At 41.5% G+C, this 20,576-nt stretch overlaps 1 protein-coding gene across 2 annotated transcripts; it reads right to left on the bottom strand.

The window, feature by feature from the left end:
• Window positions 1–1,193: 1,193 nt before the first annotated feature.
• On the bottom strand, window positions 1,194–20,442 carry pip5kl1 (phosphatidylinositol-4-phosphate 5-kinase-like 1). 2 transcript variants are annotated; one of them, XR_008142807.1, is made up of 11 exons: window positions 20,167–20,442; window positions 17,719–17,919; window positions 14,953–15,003; window positions 14,556–14,710; window positions 13,248–13,372; window positions 13,110–13,144; window positions 12,965–13,020; window positions 12,743–12,855; window positions 12,346–12,508; window positions 10,651–12,106; window positions 1,194–1,624 (listed from the first exon to the last, which is right to left on the bottom strand). XR_008142807.1 is itself a non-coding variant. In XM_035775606.2 (10 exons), the coding sequence occupies exons 1-10, from the start codon at window positions 20,179–20,181 to the stop codon at window positions 11,644–11,646; spliced, it is 1,377 nt and encodes a 458-aa protein (XP_035631499.1). In that variant the 5' UTR covers window positions 20,182–20,442; the 3' UTR covers window positions 9,575–11,643. The 2 variants fall into 2 exon arrangements, 1 of the variants encoding a protein (XP_035631499.1); XM_035775606.2 differs by lacking the exon at window positions 1,194–1,624 and having other exon boundaries at window positions 9,575–12,106.
• Between the last annotated feature and the right edge of the window lie 134 nt (window positions 20,443–20,576).

Here is a 20,576-nt window from a genome sequence, read left to right as displayed (position 1 = left end):
TATTTGGTTGTAATGTTGCAATATTTTACTGTATATCAAGAGTGGCAACCATCCTCCAGGGTAGCTACTTGGTATGCAGGCTTTTGTTCAAGCCCTGTACTAACTACATTTCTATTTTGTATTTATTAAGGATCCCCATTAGCTTGGGTTCCAGCAACATTAAGGCAGTTATATACATTTGAAAACATTACATGACATTACATTTCATAGCACTTTACCCAATACATTTAGTGTGTTCCCTCAGGCCACTACTCCACTATCACATATTTACAATACAGCATCCATGTGTACATGTGTGTAGAGTGTGTGTCTTATCATGTGTATATGTGTCTGTGCCTGTGTGTGTGTGTGTCTCTTCACAGTCCCTGCTGTTCCATAAGGTGTATTTTTTTAATCTATTTCTTAAATCTGATTCTACTGCTAGCATCAATTACAGTGCCTTGCGAAAGTATTCGGCCCCCTTGAACTTTGCGATCTTTTGCCACATTTCAGGCTTCAAACATAAAGATATAAAACTGTATTTTTTTGTGAAGAATCAACAACAAGTGGGACACAATCATGAAGTGGAACGACATTTATTAGATATTTCAAACCTTTTTAACAAATCAAAGACTGAAAAATTGGGCGTGCAAAATTATTCAGCCCCCTTAAGTTAATACTTTGTAGCACCACCTTTTGCTGCGATTACAGCTGTAAGTCGCTTGGGGTATGTCTCTATCAGTTTTGCACATCGAGAGACTGAAATTTTTCCCATTCCTACTTGCAAAACAGCTCGAGCTCAGTGAGGTTGGATGGAGAGCATTTGTGAACAGCAGTTTTCAGTTCTTTCCACAGATTCTCGATTGGATTCAGGTCTGGACTTTGACTTGGCCATTCTAACACCTGGATATGTTTATTTTTGAACCATTCCATTGTAGATTTTGCTTTATGTTTTGGATCATTGTCTTGTTGGAAGACAAATCTCCATCCCAGTCTCAGGTCTTTTGCAGACTCCATCAGGTTTTCTTCCAGAATGGTCCTGTATTTGGCTACATCCATCTTCCCATCAATTTTAACCATCTTCCCTGTCCCTGCTGAAGAAAAGCAGGCCCAAACCATGATGCTGCCACCACCATGTTTGACAGTGGGGATGGTGTGTTCAGGGTGTTGCTTTTACGCCAAACATAACGTTTTGCATTGTTGCCATGTTGGTTTCATCTGACCAGAGCACCTTCTTCCACATGTTTGGTGTGTCTCCCAGGTGGCTTGTGGCAAACTTTAAACAACACTTTTTATGGATATCTTTAAGAAATGGCTTTCTTCTTGCCACTCTTCCATAAAGGCCAAATTTGTGCAATATACGACTGATTGTTGTCCTATGGACAGAGTCTCCCACCTCAGCTGTAGATCTCTGCAGTTCATCCAGAGTGATCATGGGCCTCTTGGCTGCATCTCTGATCAGTCTTCTCCTTTTATGAGCTGAAAGTTTAGAAGGACGGCCAGTTCTTGGTAGATTTGCAGTGGTCTGATACTCCTTCCATTTCAATATTATCGCTTGCACAGTGCTCCTTGGGATGTTTAAAGCTTGGGGAATCTTTTTGTATCCAAATCCGGCTTTAAACTTCTTCACAACAGTATCTCGGACCTGCATGGTGTGTTCCTTGTTCTTCATGATGCTCTCTGCACTTTTAACGGACCTCTGAGACTATCACAGTGCAGGTGCATTTATACGGAGACTTGATTACACACAGGTGGATTGTATTTATCATCATTAGTCATTTAGGTCAACATTGGATCATTCAGAGATCCTCACTGAACTTCTGGAGAGAGTTTGCTGCACTGAAAGTAAAGGGGCTGAATAATTTTGCACGCCCAATTTTTCAGTTTTTGATTTGTTAAAAAAGTTTGAAATATCCAATAAATGTCGTTCCACTTCATGATTGTGTCCCACTTGTTGTTGATTCTTCACAAAATATACAGTTTTATATCTTTATGTTTGAAGCCTGAAATGTGGCAAAAGGTCGCAAAGTTCAAGGGGGCCGAATACTTTCGCAAGGCACTGTACCTGTAGAATAGAGTTCCATGTAGTCATCGCTCTATGTAGTACTGTGCGCCTCTCATAGTCTGTTCTTGACTTGAAGATTTTGAAAAGACCTCTGGTGGCATGTCTTGTGTGGTATGCATGTGTGTCTGAGCTGTGCTAATATTTTAAAAAGACACCTCTGTGCATTCAGCATGTCAACACTTCTTACAAAAACAAGTAGTGTTGAAGTCAATCTCTCCTCCACTTTGAGCCATGGGAGATTTACATGCATATTATTAATGTTAGCTCTCCGTGTAAGGACCAGCAGTGCTGCCCTGTTCTGAGCCAATTGTAATTTTCTAAGGTCCTTCTTTGTGGCACCTGACCACAAGACTGAACAGTAGTCCAGGTGATACAAAACTAGAGCCTGTAGGACCTGTCTTGTTGATAGTGTTGTTAAAAAGGCAGAGTAGCGCTTTATTATGGACAGACTTCTCCCCATCTTAGCTACTGTAGTATCAACATGTTTTGACCATGACAGTTTACAATCCAGATTTACTCCAAGCAGTTTAGTCACCTCAACTTGCTCAATTTACACATGATTTATTACAAGATTTAGTTGAGGTTTAGGATTTAGTGAATGATTAGTTGCAAATACAATGCTTTTAGTTTTTGAAATATTTAGGACTAACTTAGTCCTTTCCACCCACTCTGAAACTAACTGCAGCTCTTTGTTATGTACTGCAGTGATTTCACTCGCTGTAGTAGCTGATGTGCATAGTGTTGAGTCATCCGCATACATAGACACATTGGCTTTACGCAAGGCCAGTGGCATGTCATTAGTGATTTTTTTTTAAAGTAAGGGGCCTAGACAGCTGCCCTGGGGAATTCCTGACTCTACCTGGATTATGTTGGAGAGGATTCCATTAAAAAACGCCCTCTGTGTTCTGTTAGACAGGTAACTCTTTATCCACAATATAGCAGGGGGTGTAAAGACATAACACATTTTTCCATCAGTAGACTATGATCGATAATGTCAAAAGCCGCACTTAGGTCTAACAAAACAACTCCCACAGTCTTTTTGTCATACATTTTTCTCATCAGTCATCAGGCAATCATCAGTCATTCTGTGTAAATGTCATGCTTGTTGAATGTCCTTCCCTATAAGTGTGCTGACAGTATGTTGTCATTTTGTTTACAGTAAAATAGTATTGTATTTGGTCAAACACATTCTTTTCCAAAAGTTTACTAAGAGATGGTAACAGGCTGATTGGTTGGCTATTTGAGCCAGTAAAAGGGGCTTCAATATTCTTGGGTAGCGGAACTGTTTTTGCTTCCCTCCAGGCCTGAGGGCACACACTTTCTAGTAGGCTTAGATTGATTATGGCAAATAGGAGTGGCAATATCATCTGCTATTATCCTCATTAATATTCCATCCAAGTTGTCAGACTCCGGTGGCTTGTCATTGTTGATAGACAAAAAAAATATTCCACACCCACTTTACGGAATTCAAAATTACAATGCTTGTCTTTCATAATTTGATCAGTTATTCTTGGATGTGTAATATCAGCATTTGTTGCTGGCATGTAATGCCTGATTGCTACTCTTGCCAATGAAAGAAAAATCATTAAAGTAATTGGCCATATCAGTAGGTTTTGTGATGAATGAGCTATCTAATTCAATGAGTTTGCCTTTTTGCCCAAAAAATTCATAACATGCCCCAAAGCTTTTTACTATCATTCTTTGTCATTTATCCTTGTTTCATAGTGTAGTTTCTTCTTTGTTTTTATTCAGTTTCGTCACTTTTCTCAATTTGCAGTACACTTGTGCAGCCGGACTTATTTGCCATTCCTTTTGCCTCATCCCTCTCAAACATACCATTTTTCAATTCCACATCAATCCAAGGGAATGTAACAGTTTTTACAGTAATTTTCTTAATGGGTGAATGCTTATTAGTAACTGGAATAAGCCATTTCATAAATGTGTCAAGTGCAATGTCTGGTTGCTCCTCAAAGTCCCCGTGATATGCACATTTTCAGGGAATTCCGGAACCAATATACACAGTCAGTTAGGACAGCAAAGGCTAGCTTTTTCAAACTGAAATTTGCATCCTGCAGCACTAATTCCAAAATGTTTTGGGACTCTGTAAAATCAATGGAGAATAAGAGCACCTCCTCCCAGCTGCCCACTGCACTGAGACTAGGAAACACTGTCACCACTGATAAATCCACAATAATCAAGAATTTCAATAAGCATTTCTGTTGAAGGAAATTATAGATGAAATGATTAATAATGTATACATTTCAATTAAAACCATTTATTCTGATACTATTATATTATGTTATGATATGAAATGTATGGGCTCTTGGTTAAGCTGTTACTGAAAATGTAAGTAAACACAAATTAATTGTCTGTACCTTGCGGGTTTAAGGGGGAGAGATGAGATAGCTTTTCAGACAGATAAGAATGTTTGGTTTGTGTTCCATTAGTGGAGAAAAGTATATCTTTTAGACAGGTTGGAATGTAGTTTTATGAGGGGAGTAGAAGATCTCCAGACCTGAATACACTGCGCCAATTGTGAGGATGGGAGAGAGTATGAAACTGATGACGTCATTTTATGTTCTCTCTTTAAAATGTAATGTTCTTTGTATTTTGGGTCAGTACTCATCAAGAATAAATGCTGAACTTGTTTTTAAGACTGGTCTCTTGCTAATTCATGCAAATGATAAACTTACAACTTATCATGAAATAGATAAGAGTGTGAATTTGGTTTTGGCTACAAAACACACAGGAATTTAGAATTCCTCTATCAATTTCTCTATGGCTGGCCATGCTTTACACCTGGCTATCCCATCCCCGGCCAACAGCTCTGCCTGCACCACCTGCAGCAACTAGCCCAAGTCCTCCCTGATTCTCCTTCACCCAAATCCAGACAGCTGATGTTTTGAAAGAGCTGCAAATTCTGGATCACTACAAATTAGCTGGGCTAGACAATCTGGACCATCTCTTCCTAAAATGATCTGCCGCCATTGTTGCAACCCCTATTACTAGTCTGTTCAACCACTCTTTCGTATCGTCTGAGATTCCTCCACTTCTTCACTCTAGACCCAAACTGTTACAGACCTATAACCATCCTGCCCTGCCTTTCTAAAGTCTTCAAAAGCCAAGTGAACAAACAGATCACCGACCATTTAGAATCCCACCGTACCTTCTTCACTATGCAATCCAGTTTCTGAGCTGGTCATGGGTGCACCTCAGCAACGCTCAAGGTCCTAAACAATATCATAACCACCATTGATAAGAGACAACACTGTGCAGCAGTATTCATCGACCTGGCCAAGGCTTTTGACTCTGTCAATCACCACATTCTTATCGGCAGACTCAACAGCCTTCGTTTCTCTAATGACTGCCTCGCTTGGTTCACCAACTACTTCTCAGATAGAGTTCAGTGTGTCAAATCGGAGGGCCTGTTGTCCGGACATCTTGCAGTCTCTATGGGGGTGCCACAGGGTTCAATTCTCGGGCCGACTCTTTTCTCTGTATATGTCAATGATGTCACTCTTGCTGCGGTTGATTCTTTGATCCACCTCTACGCAGATGACACCATTCTGTATACATCTGGCCTTTCTTTGGAAACTGTGTTAACAAATCTCCAAACGAGCTTCAACGCCATACAACTCTCCTTCTGTGGCCTCCAACTGCTCTTAAATGCAAGTAAAACTAAATGCATGCTCTTCAACCAATCGCTGCCCGCACCCACCCGCCCGTCCATTATCACTACTCTGGACGGTTCTAACTTAGAATATGTGGACAACTACAAATACCTAGGTGTCTTGTTAGACTGTAAACTCTCCTTCCTGACTCACATTAAGCATCTCCAATCCAAAATTAAATCTAGAATCGGCTTCCTATTTCACAACAAAGCATCCTTCACCCATGCTGCCAAACATATCCTTGTAAAACTGACTATCCAAACGATCCTTGACTTCGGCAATGTCAAAATAGTCTCCAACACTCTACTCAGCAAACTGGATGCAGTCTATCACAGTACCATCCGTTTTGTCACCAAAGCCCCATATACTACCCATCACTGCGACCTGTATGCTCTCGTTGGCTGGTCCTTGTTACTTATTTGTCGCCAAACCCACTGGCTCCAGGTCATCTATAAGTCTTTGCTAGGTAAAGCTCCGCCTTATCTCAGCTCGCTAGTCACCATAGCAGCACCCACACGTAGCACACGCTCCAGCAGGTATATTTCACTGGTCACCCCCATAGCCAATTCCTCCTTTGGCTGCCTTTCCTTCCAGTTCTCTGCTGCCAATGACTGGAACAAACTGCAAAAATCACTGAAACTGGAGACTCATATCTCCCTCACTAGCTTTAAGCACCTACTGTCAGAGCAGCTCACCGATCACTGCACCTGTACATAGCCCATCTGTAAATAACCCATCCAACTTCCTCATCCCCATACTGTTATTTATTTTATTTTGCACCTTTGCACCCCTGTATCTCTACTTGCACACTCATCTTCTGATCATATATCACTCCAGTGTTTAATTGCTATATTGTAATTATTTTGCCACTATTGCCTTACCTCCCTTATTTGCACACACTGTAACAAACTATTTGCACACACTGTAACAAATCAAAAACTGAAAAATTGGGCGTGCAAAATTATTCAGCCCCTTTACTTTCAGTGCAGCAAACTCTCTCCAGAAGTTCAGTGAGGATCTCTGAATGATCCAATGTTGACCTAAATGACTAATGATGATAAATACAATCCACCTGTGTGTAATCAAGTCTCCGTATAAATGCACCTGCACTGTGATAGTCTCAGAGGTCCGTTAAAAGCGCAGAGAGCATCATGAAGAACAAGGAACACACCAGGCAGGTCCGAGATACTGTTGTGAAGAAGTTTAAAGCCGGATTTGCATACAAAAACATTTCCCAAGCTTTAAACATCCCAAGGAGCACTGTGCAAGCGATAATATTGAAATGGAAGGAGTATCAGACCACTGCAAATCTACCAAGACCTGGCCGTCCCTCTAAACTTTCAGCTCATACAATGAGAAGACTGATCAGAGATGCAGCCAAGAGGCCCATGATCACTCTGGATGAACTGCAGAGATCTACAGCTGAGGTGGGAGACTCTGTCCATAGGACAACAATCACTCGTATATTGCACAAATCTGGCCTTTATGGAAGAGTGGCAAGAAGAAAGCCATTTCTTAAAGATATCCATAAAAAGTGTCGTTTAAAGTTTGCCACAAGCCACCTGGGAGACACACCAAACATGTGGAAGAAGGTGCTCTGGTCAGATGAAACCTAAATGTAACTTTTTGGCAACAATGCAAAACGTTATGTTTGGCGTAAAAGCAACACAGCTCATCACCCTGAACACACCATCCCCACTGTCAAACATGGTGGTGGCAGCATCATGGTTTGGGCCTGCTTTTCTTCAGCAGGGACAGGGAAGATGGTTAAAATTGATGGGAAGATGGATGGAGCCAAATACAGGACCATTCTGGAAGAAAACCTGATGGAGTCTGCAAAAGACCTGAGACTGGGACGGAGATTTGTCTTCCAACAAGATCCAAAACATAAAGCAAAATCTACAATGGAATGGTTCAAAAATAAACATATCCAGGTGTTAGAATGGCCAAGTCAAAGTCCAGACCTGAATCCAATCGAGAATCTGTGGAAAGAACTGAAAACTGCTGTTCACAAATACTCTCCATCCAACCTCACTGAGCTCGAGCTGTTTTGCAAGGAGGAATGGGAAAAAATGTCAGTCTCTCGATGTGCAAAACTGATAGAGGCATACCCCAAGCGACTTACAGCTGTAATCGCAGCAAAAGGTGGCGCTACAAAGTATTAACTTAAGGGGGCTGAATAATTTTGCACGCCCAATTTTTCAGTTTTTGCTTTGTTAAAAAAGTTTGAAATATCCAATAAATGTCGCCACTTCATGATTGTGTCCCACTTGTTGTTGATTCTTTAAAAAAATGCAGTTTTATATCTTTATGTTTGAAGGCCGAAATGTGGCAAAAGGTCGCAAAGTTCAAGGGGGCCGAATACTTTCGCAAGGCACTTTTTCTATTGTATTATTGACTGTATGCTTGTTTTTCCATGTGTAACTCTGTGTTGTTGTTTGTGTCGCACTGCTTGCTTTATCTTGGCCAGGTGCAGTTGTAAATGAGAACTTGTTCTCAACTAGCCTACCTGGTTAAATAAAGGTGAAAAAATAAAAATAAAAAAGAGCAGTGGTTCCCAACTAGGGATTTGAGGGGGTACTTTAGGTGTACTCTGGGCAGAGCAAAATTCAGTTGGTGGTACAGTAAGCAAAAAAGGTTGGGAACCACTGAACTACCTTTAGAGAGAGGGTACCTTCAGAGAGTTAGATACAAGCCCGTAAGCAAATAAGCAAAGTTCACACACACCTTAACTCAAAGTTATTTATGCATTGAGCAAAGGTTTCAGCACACGGCTATTATAGACAGAAGGCACAAACATGACTTTACCAGGGGTCAACAAGTTGAGCCAGGAGAGAGTATAGATGGTAGATTAGAGTCATCCATCCACACCATTACGAAGTAGCTTATATTAGTGAATATGTTGTAAAAATGACCACATAACTTAGTCCTCAAATCAGGGTATTTTATTTCCCCAACTTTGTGTGGATGTTTTGTATGCTACATCTTACAGTCAAATAGGATGTAAAGTCAATTCTATTCATGGATAGAATATATTTCTGTTTCTAGACAACTTAAACCCTGTAAATACAGTGCCTTACTTTCAAACAACAGTCAGACCCAGACAGAGTTGTGAAAAACAATCCTCATATTTCCCTGACTGACACAGGGTGTCGAGGGTGAGGTACAGAATGGAGCACCTCAAGAGGTTTAAAGCACATTTGTGTTATATTTTCTAACAGCAAGAATAAGTCTTTAGCCTACATTTCACCATAAAAACTGGGCAGTGTGAGTAATATCCCTTCTGATAGTTCAATTTGTGTATTTTCAAGTTCCCTACGGTGTTACCTAGAGTGTCCAGGTTCTTCCCTAGGTAAGTCAAAAATAAGATACAATTTCCAGAAGTGAACTTTCCCTTTAAAAAAATGTGTTGGTCATCATAAGAACCAGGCAGTCTTATAAAGGTTGTGTTTCCCTGTTCAGACAGTGCATGCATCAACCAATGGTTGCGTGCCACGTCATCGACTGTGCAGTCGGGCACCAGATTGCTATGACATATGATGTGGTTAGCTGATATGTAAAATACTTATCCAGGCATTGTAAGATCTGACATGCGTCAACGATGTCTGAGCAGGGGAACAGAACCTTTATGACTACCGTTTGTCATCACTTTTAAACGTTAACCCTTTATACTGACCTTGCCATGACCGCACAAAGAATACAACATTTTATTAAATTAAAAACAATATATATATAGTACCTTGCGAAAGTATTCGGCCCCTTTGAACTTTGCGACCTTTTGCCACATTTCAGTCTTCAAACATCAAGATATAAAACTGCATTTTTTTGTGAAGAATCAACAACAAGTGGGACACAATCATGAAGTGGAATGACATTTATTGGATATTTCAAACTTTTTTAACAAATCAAAAACTGAAAAATTGGGCGTGCAAAATTATTCAGCCCCCTTAAGTTAATACTTTGTAGCGCCACCTTTTGCTGCGTTTACAGCTGTAAGTCGCTTGGGGTATGTCTCTATCAGTTTTGCACATCGAGAGACTGACATTTTTTCCCATTCCTCCTTGCAAAACAGCTCGAGCTCAGTGAGGTTGGATGGAGAGCATTTGTGAACAGCAGTTTTCAGTTCTTTCCACAGATTCTCGATTGGATTCAGGTCTGGACTTTGACTTGGCCATTCTAACACCTGGATATGTTTATTTTTGAACCATTCCATTGTAGATTTTGCTTTATGTTTTGGATCATTGTCTTGTTGGAAGACACATCTCCGTCCCAGTCTCAGGGCTTTTGCAGACTCCATCAGGTTTTCTTCCAGAATAGTCCTGTATTTGGCTCCATCCATCTTCCCATCAATTTTAACCATCTACCCTGTCCCTGCTGAAGAAAAGCAGGCCGAAACCATGATGCTGCCACCACCATGTTTGACAGTGGGGATGGTGTGTTCAGGGTGTTGCTTTTAAGCCAAACATAACGTTTTGCATTGTTGCCAAAAAGTTCAATTTTGGTTTCATCTGACCAGAGCACCTTCTTCCACATGTTTGGTGTGTCTCCCAGGTGGCTTGTGGCAAACTTTAAACAACACTTTTTATGGATATATTTAAGAAATGGCTTTCTTCTTGCCACTCTTCCATAAAGGCCAGATTTGTACAATATACGACTGATTGTTGTCCTATGGACAGAGTCTCCCACCTCAGCTGTAGATCTCTGCAGTTCATCCAGAGTGATCATGGGCCTCTTGGCTGCATCTCTGATCAGTCTTCTCCTTGTATGAGCTGAAAGTTTAGAGGGATGGCCAGGTCTTGGTAGATTTGCAGTGGTCTGATACTCCTTCCATTTCAATATTATAGCTTGCACAGTGCTCCTTGGGATGTTTAAAGTCTGGGAAATCTTTTTGTATCCAAATCCGGCTTTAAACTTCTTCACAACAGTATCTCGGACCTGCCTGGTGTGTTCCTTGTTCTTCATGATGCTCTCTGTGCTTTTAACGGACCTCTGAGACTACTCTGAGACCTCTGAGACAGGTGCATTTATACGGAGACTTGATTACACACAGGTGGATTGTATTTATCATCATTAGTCATTTAGGTCAACATTGGATCATTCAGAGATCCTCACTGAACTTCTGGAGAGAGTTTGCTGCACTGAAAGTAAAGGGGCTGAATAATTTTGCACGCCCAATTTTTCAGTTTTTGATTTGTTAAAAAAGTTTGAAATATCCAATAAATGTTGTTCCACTTCATGATTGTGTCCCACTTGTTGTTGATTCTTCACAAAAATATACAGTTTTATATCTTTATGTTTGAAGCCTGAAATGTGGCAAAAGGTCGCAAAGTTCAAGGGGGCCGAATACTTTCGCAAGGCACTGTATATATATACATACACACTGCACAGTCATATCGGGAGAGTATATTCACTTGGTCAGTTGAACAGTGAAAACACAGCTTTTAAAAATACAACAAAATTGCACAGGTATAAACACTTCAAAGTACAATTGTAAAAATAAAAATAAATCCATATCAGGTGGCAAATTTGTACAATTATTTTGATTTTCAGCATTCACTTGCTAATTGAACTTCAACAATTAAAAAACGATTATACTTTGGAGAATCAGCTAATTAATTCATAGCACTTGATTATAAATGTCGCACCTTTTTCTTTGTTTACTTAACAAAGAATATGAAAAGGAAACCCATGAATTTGCAATGCTGAATATTATATTTGTATATAATGGTTTATATTTGTTTTAGCTTTGGTCTGGAGATGTGGAAACATGAAAGTAACTGCTCCTTGATCAATCTGAAATTATAGTGCTTTAAAAGCATAGCTTCATGTCTCTGGTCAGTGTCCAACTTGTGTGCATGCAAACGTTTGTTCTTGGGCAGACAGTCTGCTACTGGGACTAACCATCCTCATCCTCCCCTTTTTCTAAGTCTACTTGGTGTGGTCCTGTACCCACTGGCAGAGCCTAAGGCAGTAAGAGGTGGGGCTGACGGTGGAGAAGGCCTGCCCTGGGTGCCGCAGTCTCTTCCACCAATGCTCCAGCCTCTTCTTGAAGCTGTAGACAGTGAAGATGTCAATGATGCCCACAAAGTAGCGATGCTCCGGTCCATCAATGACGTGTAGCGGGTTCTTGAAGTTGGGCAGCAGCCGGCGGTTCTGGGCCTGGAAGTCCCTGAGCACCATCGAATCTGTGACCGACCCGGTCGGCTGCTCAGTACAGGTTCTCCCGGAAAGGGCACTGCCCGGGTCACTTCCTCCCCGTGATTCGGCAACGCTGCCACTTCCTGTCCCACCATCCATCTCTGACACCGACAGGTTGGAGTCTTCCTCTGGGACCACCCCTGGAACAGTGGGCATGTCCGCATGGGTGGGGCTTGAGCCAGTGATCACTGACCTGAGAGGTTAAAGTGGAGAGGGGGTAACCAGAGTCAACAGAAACCAACAACCATCTGAAAAGGTTAAAGAGGAGAAGGGGTAACCAGAGTCAATAGAAACCAACAACCATCTGAAAAGGTTAAAGCGGAGAAGGGGTAACCAGAGTTAATAGAAACCAACAACCATCTGAAAAGGTTAAAGAGGAGAGGGGGTAAACATCAAGAAATATATATTTTTTAAAATACAATTTCCACCCACTTTTTTGTGCGCATGATAAGGGTGGCAAAAGAGAGGCCCTGGTGGCGTTCGTCCTGGTGCAGGGGCTGATGGCCCACCAGGAGGCTGTAGTCCAGCACGTTGAGTCTCTGCAAGAACGACGTGTCAATCTCCACCTGCCGGAGCAGCCACGGCCGCTGCTGGTCTATCAGCACAAACATATATATGAAATAACGGCATGTACCACTTACTACCTGTTACAGTGTAACAATATGGGTTATTAAAATGGATGTTACTCTGCTATAAGCATGACCAGACTGGCCTATCTCAATTACTACAATATACCTGTAATGTATTTTTTTCATTGTAGTCAGTCATCTGGTACACATGTGAAATAACGCTTGCTGTAACATACTATGACAGGATTCGTTCCTCTTACCCAGAGTGATATACTGGCCCTTGAAGTTCAAGTCCTTGAGGACAACAATAACCTGGCTACCCTCAGGGGCGGGGTCTGTCCACCGGCTCACCTCACAACCCTTGATGTCATACCTGCAACAAAAGACAACAGAGAACAAAGTCAGTATAGCAGTATTGCTACCAGAGCCTGTAATATAGTCCCTACTCCAGACTTTTTGGTTTAACTCTGAAACAGGCTTACCTGGCATTTATTCGATCGTCAGGATAAAAAACACTCTGCATTACAATAAAGTACTTCTGTGAAAAGGGTAAGACAAGGCATGATCAAAGTTGCAGATAATTACACACACTATGCCTATGAATAACAATCTATAGTCAGTCTGTACCTTCCTCCTATGGGAAATGTTTATCCTGTGGACACCTTGAAAACAAACCGAAAGTCAGTCAAATGCAAAGTTATGGTAGCTAAGAGAACTAAAACAGATACAAAGATTTTCCATGAGAGTCCATCCTGTTAGTCTTACCTAAGAACTTGACCAGTAGTGAATGGGGATACTTCTCTAGGTGCTCCATGTAGATTCTCAAATTGGACAGGAGGAATTTCACCTCTCTCTTATTCTGGGTCTTCAAGAAAAAACACTTATTGTTCCTGGAAGAGAAAGACAGATGCAGAGATCAGGCCCAGAACAGAGCGGCACATTTTGCTCTTAATTGTAATCAGAGGTGTCACGAATCTCGCCGAAGATGGTGCCTCTTCCTGTTCGGGCGGCGCTCGGCGGTCGTCGTCGCCGGCCTATTTGCTGCCATCGATTCCCTTTCCTTTTGTTTCTGTTAATTGGGTCTAATTGGTTCCACCTGTTTTGAGTTAGTGTTTGTTTGTAGGCTATTTAAGGGCACTAGGCCCGCTGGGTATTTGTGCGGGCTTGTTTTCTGTTATAATAATAATAATAATATATGCCATTTAGCAGACGCTTTTATGCAAAGCGACGTACAGTCATGTGTGCATACATTCTACGTATGGGTGGTCCCAGGAATCGAACCCACTACCTTGGCGTTACAAGCGCCATGCTCTACCAACTGAGCTACAGAAGGACAGTGTGTATTATCTAGTGTATGAGTGTTATCAGTATTTCTCCGGACAGTTTTAGTCCGTTGTATTTTGGGACGGGTTGTTTCATGCACCCTGGTGTTTTGCATGTCGTGGCTCCACAGTCTATGGAATAAAATATCCACGTACTGAATTACCTGCTCTCTGCGCTTGACTACAACTTCACCATTGTTAGAAGTTGTAACAAGAGGGCAGATATAAATACTATGCATGCCAGTCTCTCTTGGCTAAGAGGTGAGGAGAGACTGACTGCATCACTTCTTCTTTTTATAAGAAACATTGTGTTAAATCCCAAATTGTTTGCATAGTTAACTTATACACAGCTCTGACGCACACACTTATCGCACCAGACATGCCAGCAGGGGTCTTGCGGCACAAAATCTCTCCTCTATTTGACCTAGATAGTTTGTGTTTATGCATCGATATGTAGGCTACGTGTGCCTTTAAAAAAAAATGTATATAGTTCGGTCCTTGAGCTGTTCTTGTCTATTGATGTACTGTATTATGTCATTCTGTATTATGTTTCATGTTTTGTGTTGACCCCAGGAAGAGTAGCTGCTGCTTTTGCAGCAGCTAATGGGGATCCATAATAAAATACCAAAATAGGACTAACAAAGGAACTCTTCTATATTTTCACTATTGCTGTATGTCTATGTGTGGTGAGAGAGATATACTCTAGCAGGAAAGGGAGAGATGAAGAGAGGAGTAGAATATGCTTACGCACGTCAGAAAGAAGTCAGCCTTGCTTTTGGAGTTGCTGATGAACTGCAGGTATGAGCCATCGAAGGAGAGAGAATGCTGATACTCCTTTTCTGTCATTCCCAGGGAGCGACGCAAGCTGGCAAACACTGGCCCTGCAAATGTCTCCATTTTAAAGTCCTACACACACAGAGACAGAGAGAGAGAGAGTTATTTTGAGTTCAGATCTGATTGGTATCATCAGCAAACAGTAATGGAAATAAGGTGATAGATACCGCAGCAAGGTCATGGATGTAGGTCAAACAACCAGCCCAAGAATAGATCCTTGAGGAACTCCACACGATATCTTGGCTCTATTTAGATACCTGCTGATACCTTTAGATACCTACCTGCTGTAGAGAGATTTTTGGAAATCAGCATACCTTATGTATTTGAGTGACTTCCAATCTGTAATCATCTTCTGACAATTCATCCTATGATAAAAAAATAAAAAAAAATTGAATAATGGTTACCTATAACATATACCAATTATGCAAAGCAATAAACATTGCTACAATCACTGTGGGTCAGATACATCTAACATTCTAAAAAGAAGGCATTTGTTTTATGTTTTCGCTATTTTAAATGTTGTATTCACTACTAACATTCTGTGAATAATATAATAATAATAATATATGCCATTTAGCAGACGCTTTTATCCAAAGCGACTTACAGTCATGTGTGCATACATTCTGCGTATGGGTGGTCCCGGGAATCGAACCCACTACCCTGGCGTTACAAGCGCCATGCTCTACCAACTGAGATACAGAAGGTGAATGTTCTACACAGCTACATTTTTAAATATGAAAAAAAGACAATTAACAGCAATGACAGTCCAACAACAAAAATGTACAGATACCTTTCCTGTTGAACTCCTCTCAACTTTTCATGAAATCTAAACATTGCGACACAATGAGTTAACACACTACCAGAGGTGGGTCAACAGGGTGTGTGTGTGTGTAAGATAATACGTGAGTAAGAGACAACAGACTGGACATTCATGTATCACACTGCTGAGTCAGCAGGCTCCATTTGAATATGTGTGTGTGTGTGTGTGTGTGTGTGTGTGTGTGTGTGTGTGTGTGTGTGTGTGTGTGTGTGGAAAAAAATGTAAATATATAAAAATCGTATTCAGCACCATAGGATCTGGCACAGCAACCAAACGCCAATGTAAAATGGTTTCTGCAAATAAGTTCTCATGATTACACCCAAATCCAAGTCCCACTTGGCTCTAATATCAGCTTGGTCTCAGAGCATTTCGTATTATTCTGTTCGTAAATCCAAGACAGTCCATGTTTTTTAACCTTTATTTAACTAGACAAGTGAGTTAAGAACAAATTCTTATTTACAATGACGGCCTACTTGTAAAGCTACTCCGGCCAAACCGTCCCCGAGCCCGGACAACGCTGGGCCAATTGTGCACCGCCATATGGGACTCCCAAATCACGGCCGGTTGTGATACAGCCCGGGATCGAGCTCGTGTCTGTAGTGACGCCTCTAGCACTGCGATGCATTGCCTTAGACACCTGCGCCACTTGGGTGGCCATAATATTATATGTTATGATATATTATGTTATGTTTGGTATGGTTACATTAAACAGATGATTACTTAAGCCAAAGGTTGAGAATTCTAATCTCATCACAGACAACTTTAGCATTTTAACTAATTAGCAAATTTTCAACTACTTACTACTTTTTAGCTACTTTGCATGTTAGCTAACCCTTCCCCTGACCTTAACCCTTTTAGATAACCCTTCCCCTAACCGTAACACTTTAACCTAACTCCTACATTTTTATTTAACCCTAATTCTTAGCCTAGTTAACGTTAGCCACCTATCTAGAATTCATGACATATTGTATGTTTTGCATATTCGTAACATATAATACGAATTGAATTCGTAACATATCATACCAAATGGGTGATAGACATCCACAAATGAATACATGCCATACGAAAAAGTAACATATCATACTAAATGGGGTGTCTCGGTTTTACTTACAGAATAATACAAAATGCTCTGAGATCAGGTTGCGAATATAATCCTGTTTTGTCCCCCTTCTCTATTGTAGGGACAACAACAGTGTTTGTCAGTTAAACAAAGCAAATGCACAAGCTACTAATAGGCACCTCCCCTAGCTCAGCCAAATACTCTGTTCCAAACCGGATACTTAGCAACTTTCCATCTGACCTTGGTGCTGATGACTTTTGGTGGATCTGAGGCCACCGGATTGGGTGAAAGCAATATGGTAACGCCTCAACGCCTTCTCAGATCCGCACGGGCAAGTCATCAGAGCAAATAGTAGGGAGCAGGTTTTCAGATTGTAATCCAAAGACGCCTCAATGATGTAAAGTCAAAATTGGGCATACGTCTTAAACAAAACAATTGTTGCAGAGAAGGTGCCATTGTAGCTAGTAGTAAGCTAACAAGCGGCTAACAAACTATGAGAACCATAACAATTTGAGCCTTTCTTATTGGAAAAGTCCAGGTAATCACTCCCTGTTCCAGTCCATTTTCTTCCGTTTGCTGCCTAATGAACATGACCCAGGGTTCTTCTGTATGGGGCCATAAGCCATGAGTAATACAGGTGGATGGAGCATGGCTCTATCTGATGAGCTCCTTTTGTTCATGTTACATCCCCACCCCTGTTGACCTTCTCATGGTCCTCTGGGCGAACTTGATGGAGGTGGAGTGAGTCAACAGTTACCCGCTACCAGGAAATCAAAATGTATCCAGTAAATAACCAAACATGAAAATGTTGACAATGGCATATGACAGGTATATTGTTGTTTGTTTGGACCATTTAAAACATGTTTTTGACTAGTTTCAGACCACTGTACATGGTTATGCACGCTGACAACACGATGCCCAGATCAAACTGTCTATCCCTTGTGAGCCTTGTAAAACATCTTAATCTACCACGTGTTTGCACTGGGTGTGACGTTTGTAAAATACCTGTACACAGGGCATTAAACACAAAGGATTAAAAACAAGGTGTAAGTGAAGACAGTCTCGTGTTCTAGCTGTTTTAAGTGTTCTATCCTCCACTGAAATAAACAGGTCAGATTTTTAACGTGGTGCAAACATGCTTAGTAAAATTTACTTAGAATACTTGCACCAAACCTAATGTGACCCGTGGTTGGTGCTCACCGGTGGTGGGTTGTCGATGGTGGTCTGCACGGCTGCAGAGAGACCTTCCTTCATCATAGAGGTGAGGCTGTAGAACTCGTGCTGCTGGTCAATCTCAAACAGGCCCAGTAGCTTCCACTGCTGCCTCAGGCCCCCCCACATCGTCCTCTTCACTGTCCCAGTCCTCCGTGTCACCCCGGCCGGAACCCCAGACATCTCCATCTGGGGTGGGGATGCCACACACACACCAGAATGAGTGCTCAAGCACCAGCACTTGCAACCATCTCTACAAAATGCCACATCACTAAAAGGGATGTTTGTCTCCATTAAAATGTAATGCCATTTACAAAAAAAGACAACTACGCAGGTAAGACCAGTTGGACCACGCAAGTTGGTCTTCCTATCGATTGACGTGAGGTAACTCATTTCTGGGCAAACCAGAGGTTGAAAATAAGTTGTGTCGTAGAGAGACCTGGGCTGCCTGTGGCATGCAGAAAGTGACCACTGCAACAAAAGTGCAATGGCTCTATAGGCCTCAGAGAATGGAGAGCTTTTATTGGCCTGATATTAACTGACAGTGAAATCGAACAGGCCACATACATTTGACCACAGAAGCCTTTCCTGTTAGGAACAAGCGAGGAGAGGGTAACTAAGGACTGTGAATATAGGCTAGTGTAGAGGGGCGGACTGGGACCAGCAATCACTAAGGACTGTGAATATAGGCTAGTGTACAGGGACAGACTGGGACCAGAAATCAGCCCTGACATTTCTAGCACACCTGCCCCTTCTTTTCCTTGAGGCTCCAACACTGGCCCATTTTTTTCCTCAAGGCTCCAACACTGGCCCATTTTTTTCCTCAAGGCCCCTACACTGGTCCATTTTCTTCCTCGAGGCTCCTACACCAGGCCATTTTTTTCCTTGAGGCCCCCATTATTAGCCAAATAATTAAGGAGTGTGAATATAGGCTAGTGTAAAGGGGCGGACTGGAACCAGAAATCACTGTGAAAATACTGTAGGCTAGTGTACAGGGGCAGACTGAGACCAGAAATCACTAAGGACTGTCAATATAGGCTAGTGTACAGGGGCAGACTGGGACCGGAAATCAGCCCTGACATGTCTAACACACCTGCCCTTTCTTTTCCTTGAGGTTCCCACACTGGCCCAATTTGTGGTCCTTCTGTAGCTCAGTTGGTAGAGCATGGCGCTTGTAACGCCAGGGTAGTGGGTTCGATTCCCGGGACCACCCATACGTAGAATGTATGCACACATGACTGTAAGTCGCTTTGGATAAAAGCGTCTGCTAAATGGCATATATTATTATTATTATTATTATATTATTTTCCTCAAGGCCCCTACACCAGGCCATATTTTCTCTGAGGCCCACATTATTAATAGATGATTTTGCACAAAAAATCTGAGTTAGACAGGCCCACTGGGCTAAAAATGAACCAGCCCATCTGGCATTTCCCAAAATGACAGATGGCCATTCCAGCCCTGCTAGTGTATCCCTCCTTCCCCCACATGGGGTATGTAAATATGAACCATCAGTGATCATGGATCAACCAGCTGTCTCCTTGACAACACGCAGGAGAGGAACAAGTCTGTTCAAGTCCCTAGGGCCTAGATGAAGCTGTTGCTCTCAATGCGCCCCTGCAAGCCCTAGGGGCACTTTATCTGTTCAAGCACAGTGGCTGTAACTAATGAGGTCCTTGTTTTGGAGAGTACCCAGCTTCAAGCATCTATTAGCAAAATAACCATTTAATTAGTAGTTTTATTATGTTAAATCATGATGTATCAAGGATAAACCATTGATAAAATATAGGGTACAAAATATGTTGTTTTTATCAACATGCAGAATCTTTGAAAGAGGACTCCATCCAATTTGAGTATCTGCACTGCTCTATATTGACCCACTGACCAGTGGAACAGAGTTGACACCACACCCACAGCAGTATACCAGCATAATAAAGTAGGCCTACACCTTTTGCCATATAGTAATACTCTATACATGTGTAGGGTATACAATAATATATGGGATATTATAGGAGCACAAGCATTTCGCTACACTCGCATTAACATCTGCTAACCATGTGTATGTGACAAATAAAATTTGATTTGATTTTGACTAGCCATACAATAAAACAATAGGCTAAAAAGGGTTATTGCATGCGCATAACGGTGATACAGCCAACCATTTCTGATAATGTTGGCCGGATGGTTTGAATATGGTGTTATTCTTTCCTGCCTAAATTAAACTTTTCACACACAATTCGGATACATCCTTCTGTCGTCTATCCGCTGCCTGTCATTGCGCGCATGGGATACCTACCGGTAAATTTAGCACGACTTAAAAAACTACAGTAGGCTACGTCCATATAGTCAAAAGCATATCCTAACAAAACATTCAATATTAAAATAATATTTGCGTTAACATTAGTAATAGATATTCCAAAATATGAAGATTCTTGCCTCAGTTTGGCTCATCGATGCCACTAATTCAGGTCCTCCCGTGTCTGCTCTATAGTTCCCGAGATCAGCGCATTCCTCCTATCCACGATTGACATAGCAATCCGTTCATTCAATGAATGCGCGCAAGCGGGGATGTGGCTATAATGACACTGCGCGGAACCCCCAACAAGCTGCACCAGAAATCTCCTTTCACAAAGCATTTGCTCATGTCTGTGACCTGAAAATAACGCGGGCACACAGATGATAAAAAACGCCATATATGACACATTTTACGAGGAATAGTTTGATGTGATCAATGAAATGACCTAAATCGTAGATGTATAGTCTACACAATAAATCATGATTATTTGAATCAATTCTCAATAATAGACCACATTCTAAACATTGAAATCCTGAATGAATTGTGCGAG

This window comes from Oncorhynchus keta, chromosome 9, assembly GCF_023373465.1.
Source record: "Oncorhynchus keta strain PuntledgeMale-10-30-2019 chromosome 9, Oket_V2, whole genome shotgun sequence".
NCBI classification, from domain to species: domain Eukaryota; kingdom Metazoa; phylum Chordata; class Actinopteri; order Salmoniformes; family Salmonidae; genus Oncorhynchus; species Oncorhynchus keta.
Note: the sequence above shows the minus strand (reverse complement) of the source record. Positions and strands in the feature narration are given on the sequence as shown.

Coding starts and splice junctions, on each gene's coding strand:
- pip5kl1 (XM_035775606.2), bottom strand. Junction 14,711..14,952: donor AAGTCACTCAAATACATAAG/GTATGCTGATTT, acceptor CTGTGTGTGTAG/GACTTTAAAATGGAGACATT. Junction 13,021..13,109: donor ACATTTCCCATAGGAGGAAG/GTACAGACTGAC, acceptor CCCTTTTCACAG/AAGTACTTTATTGTAATGCA.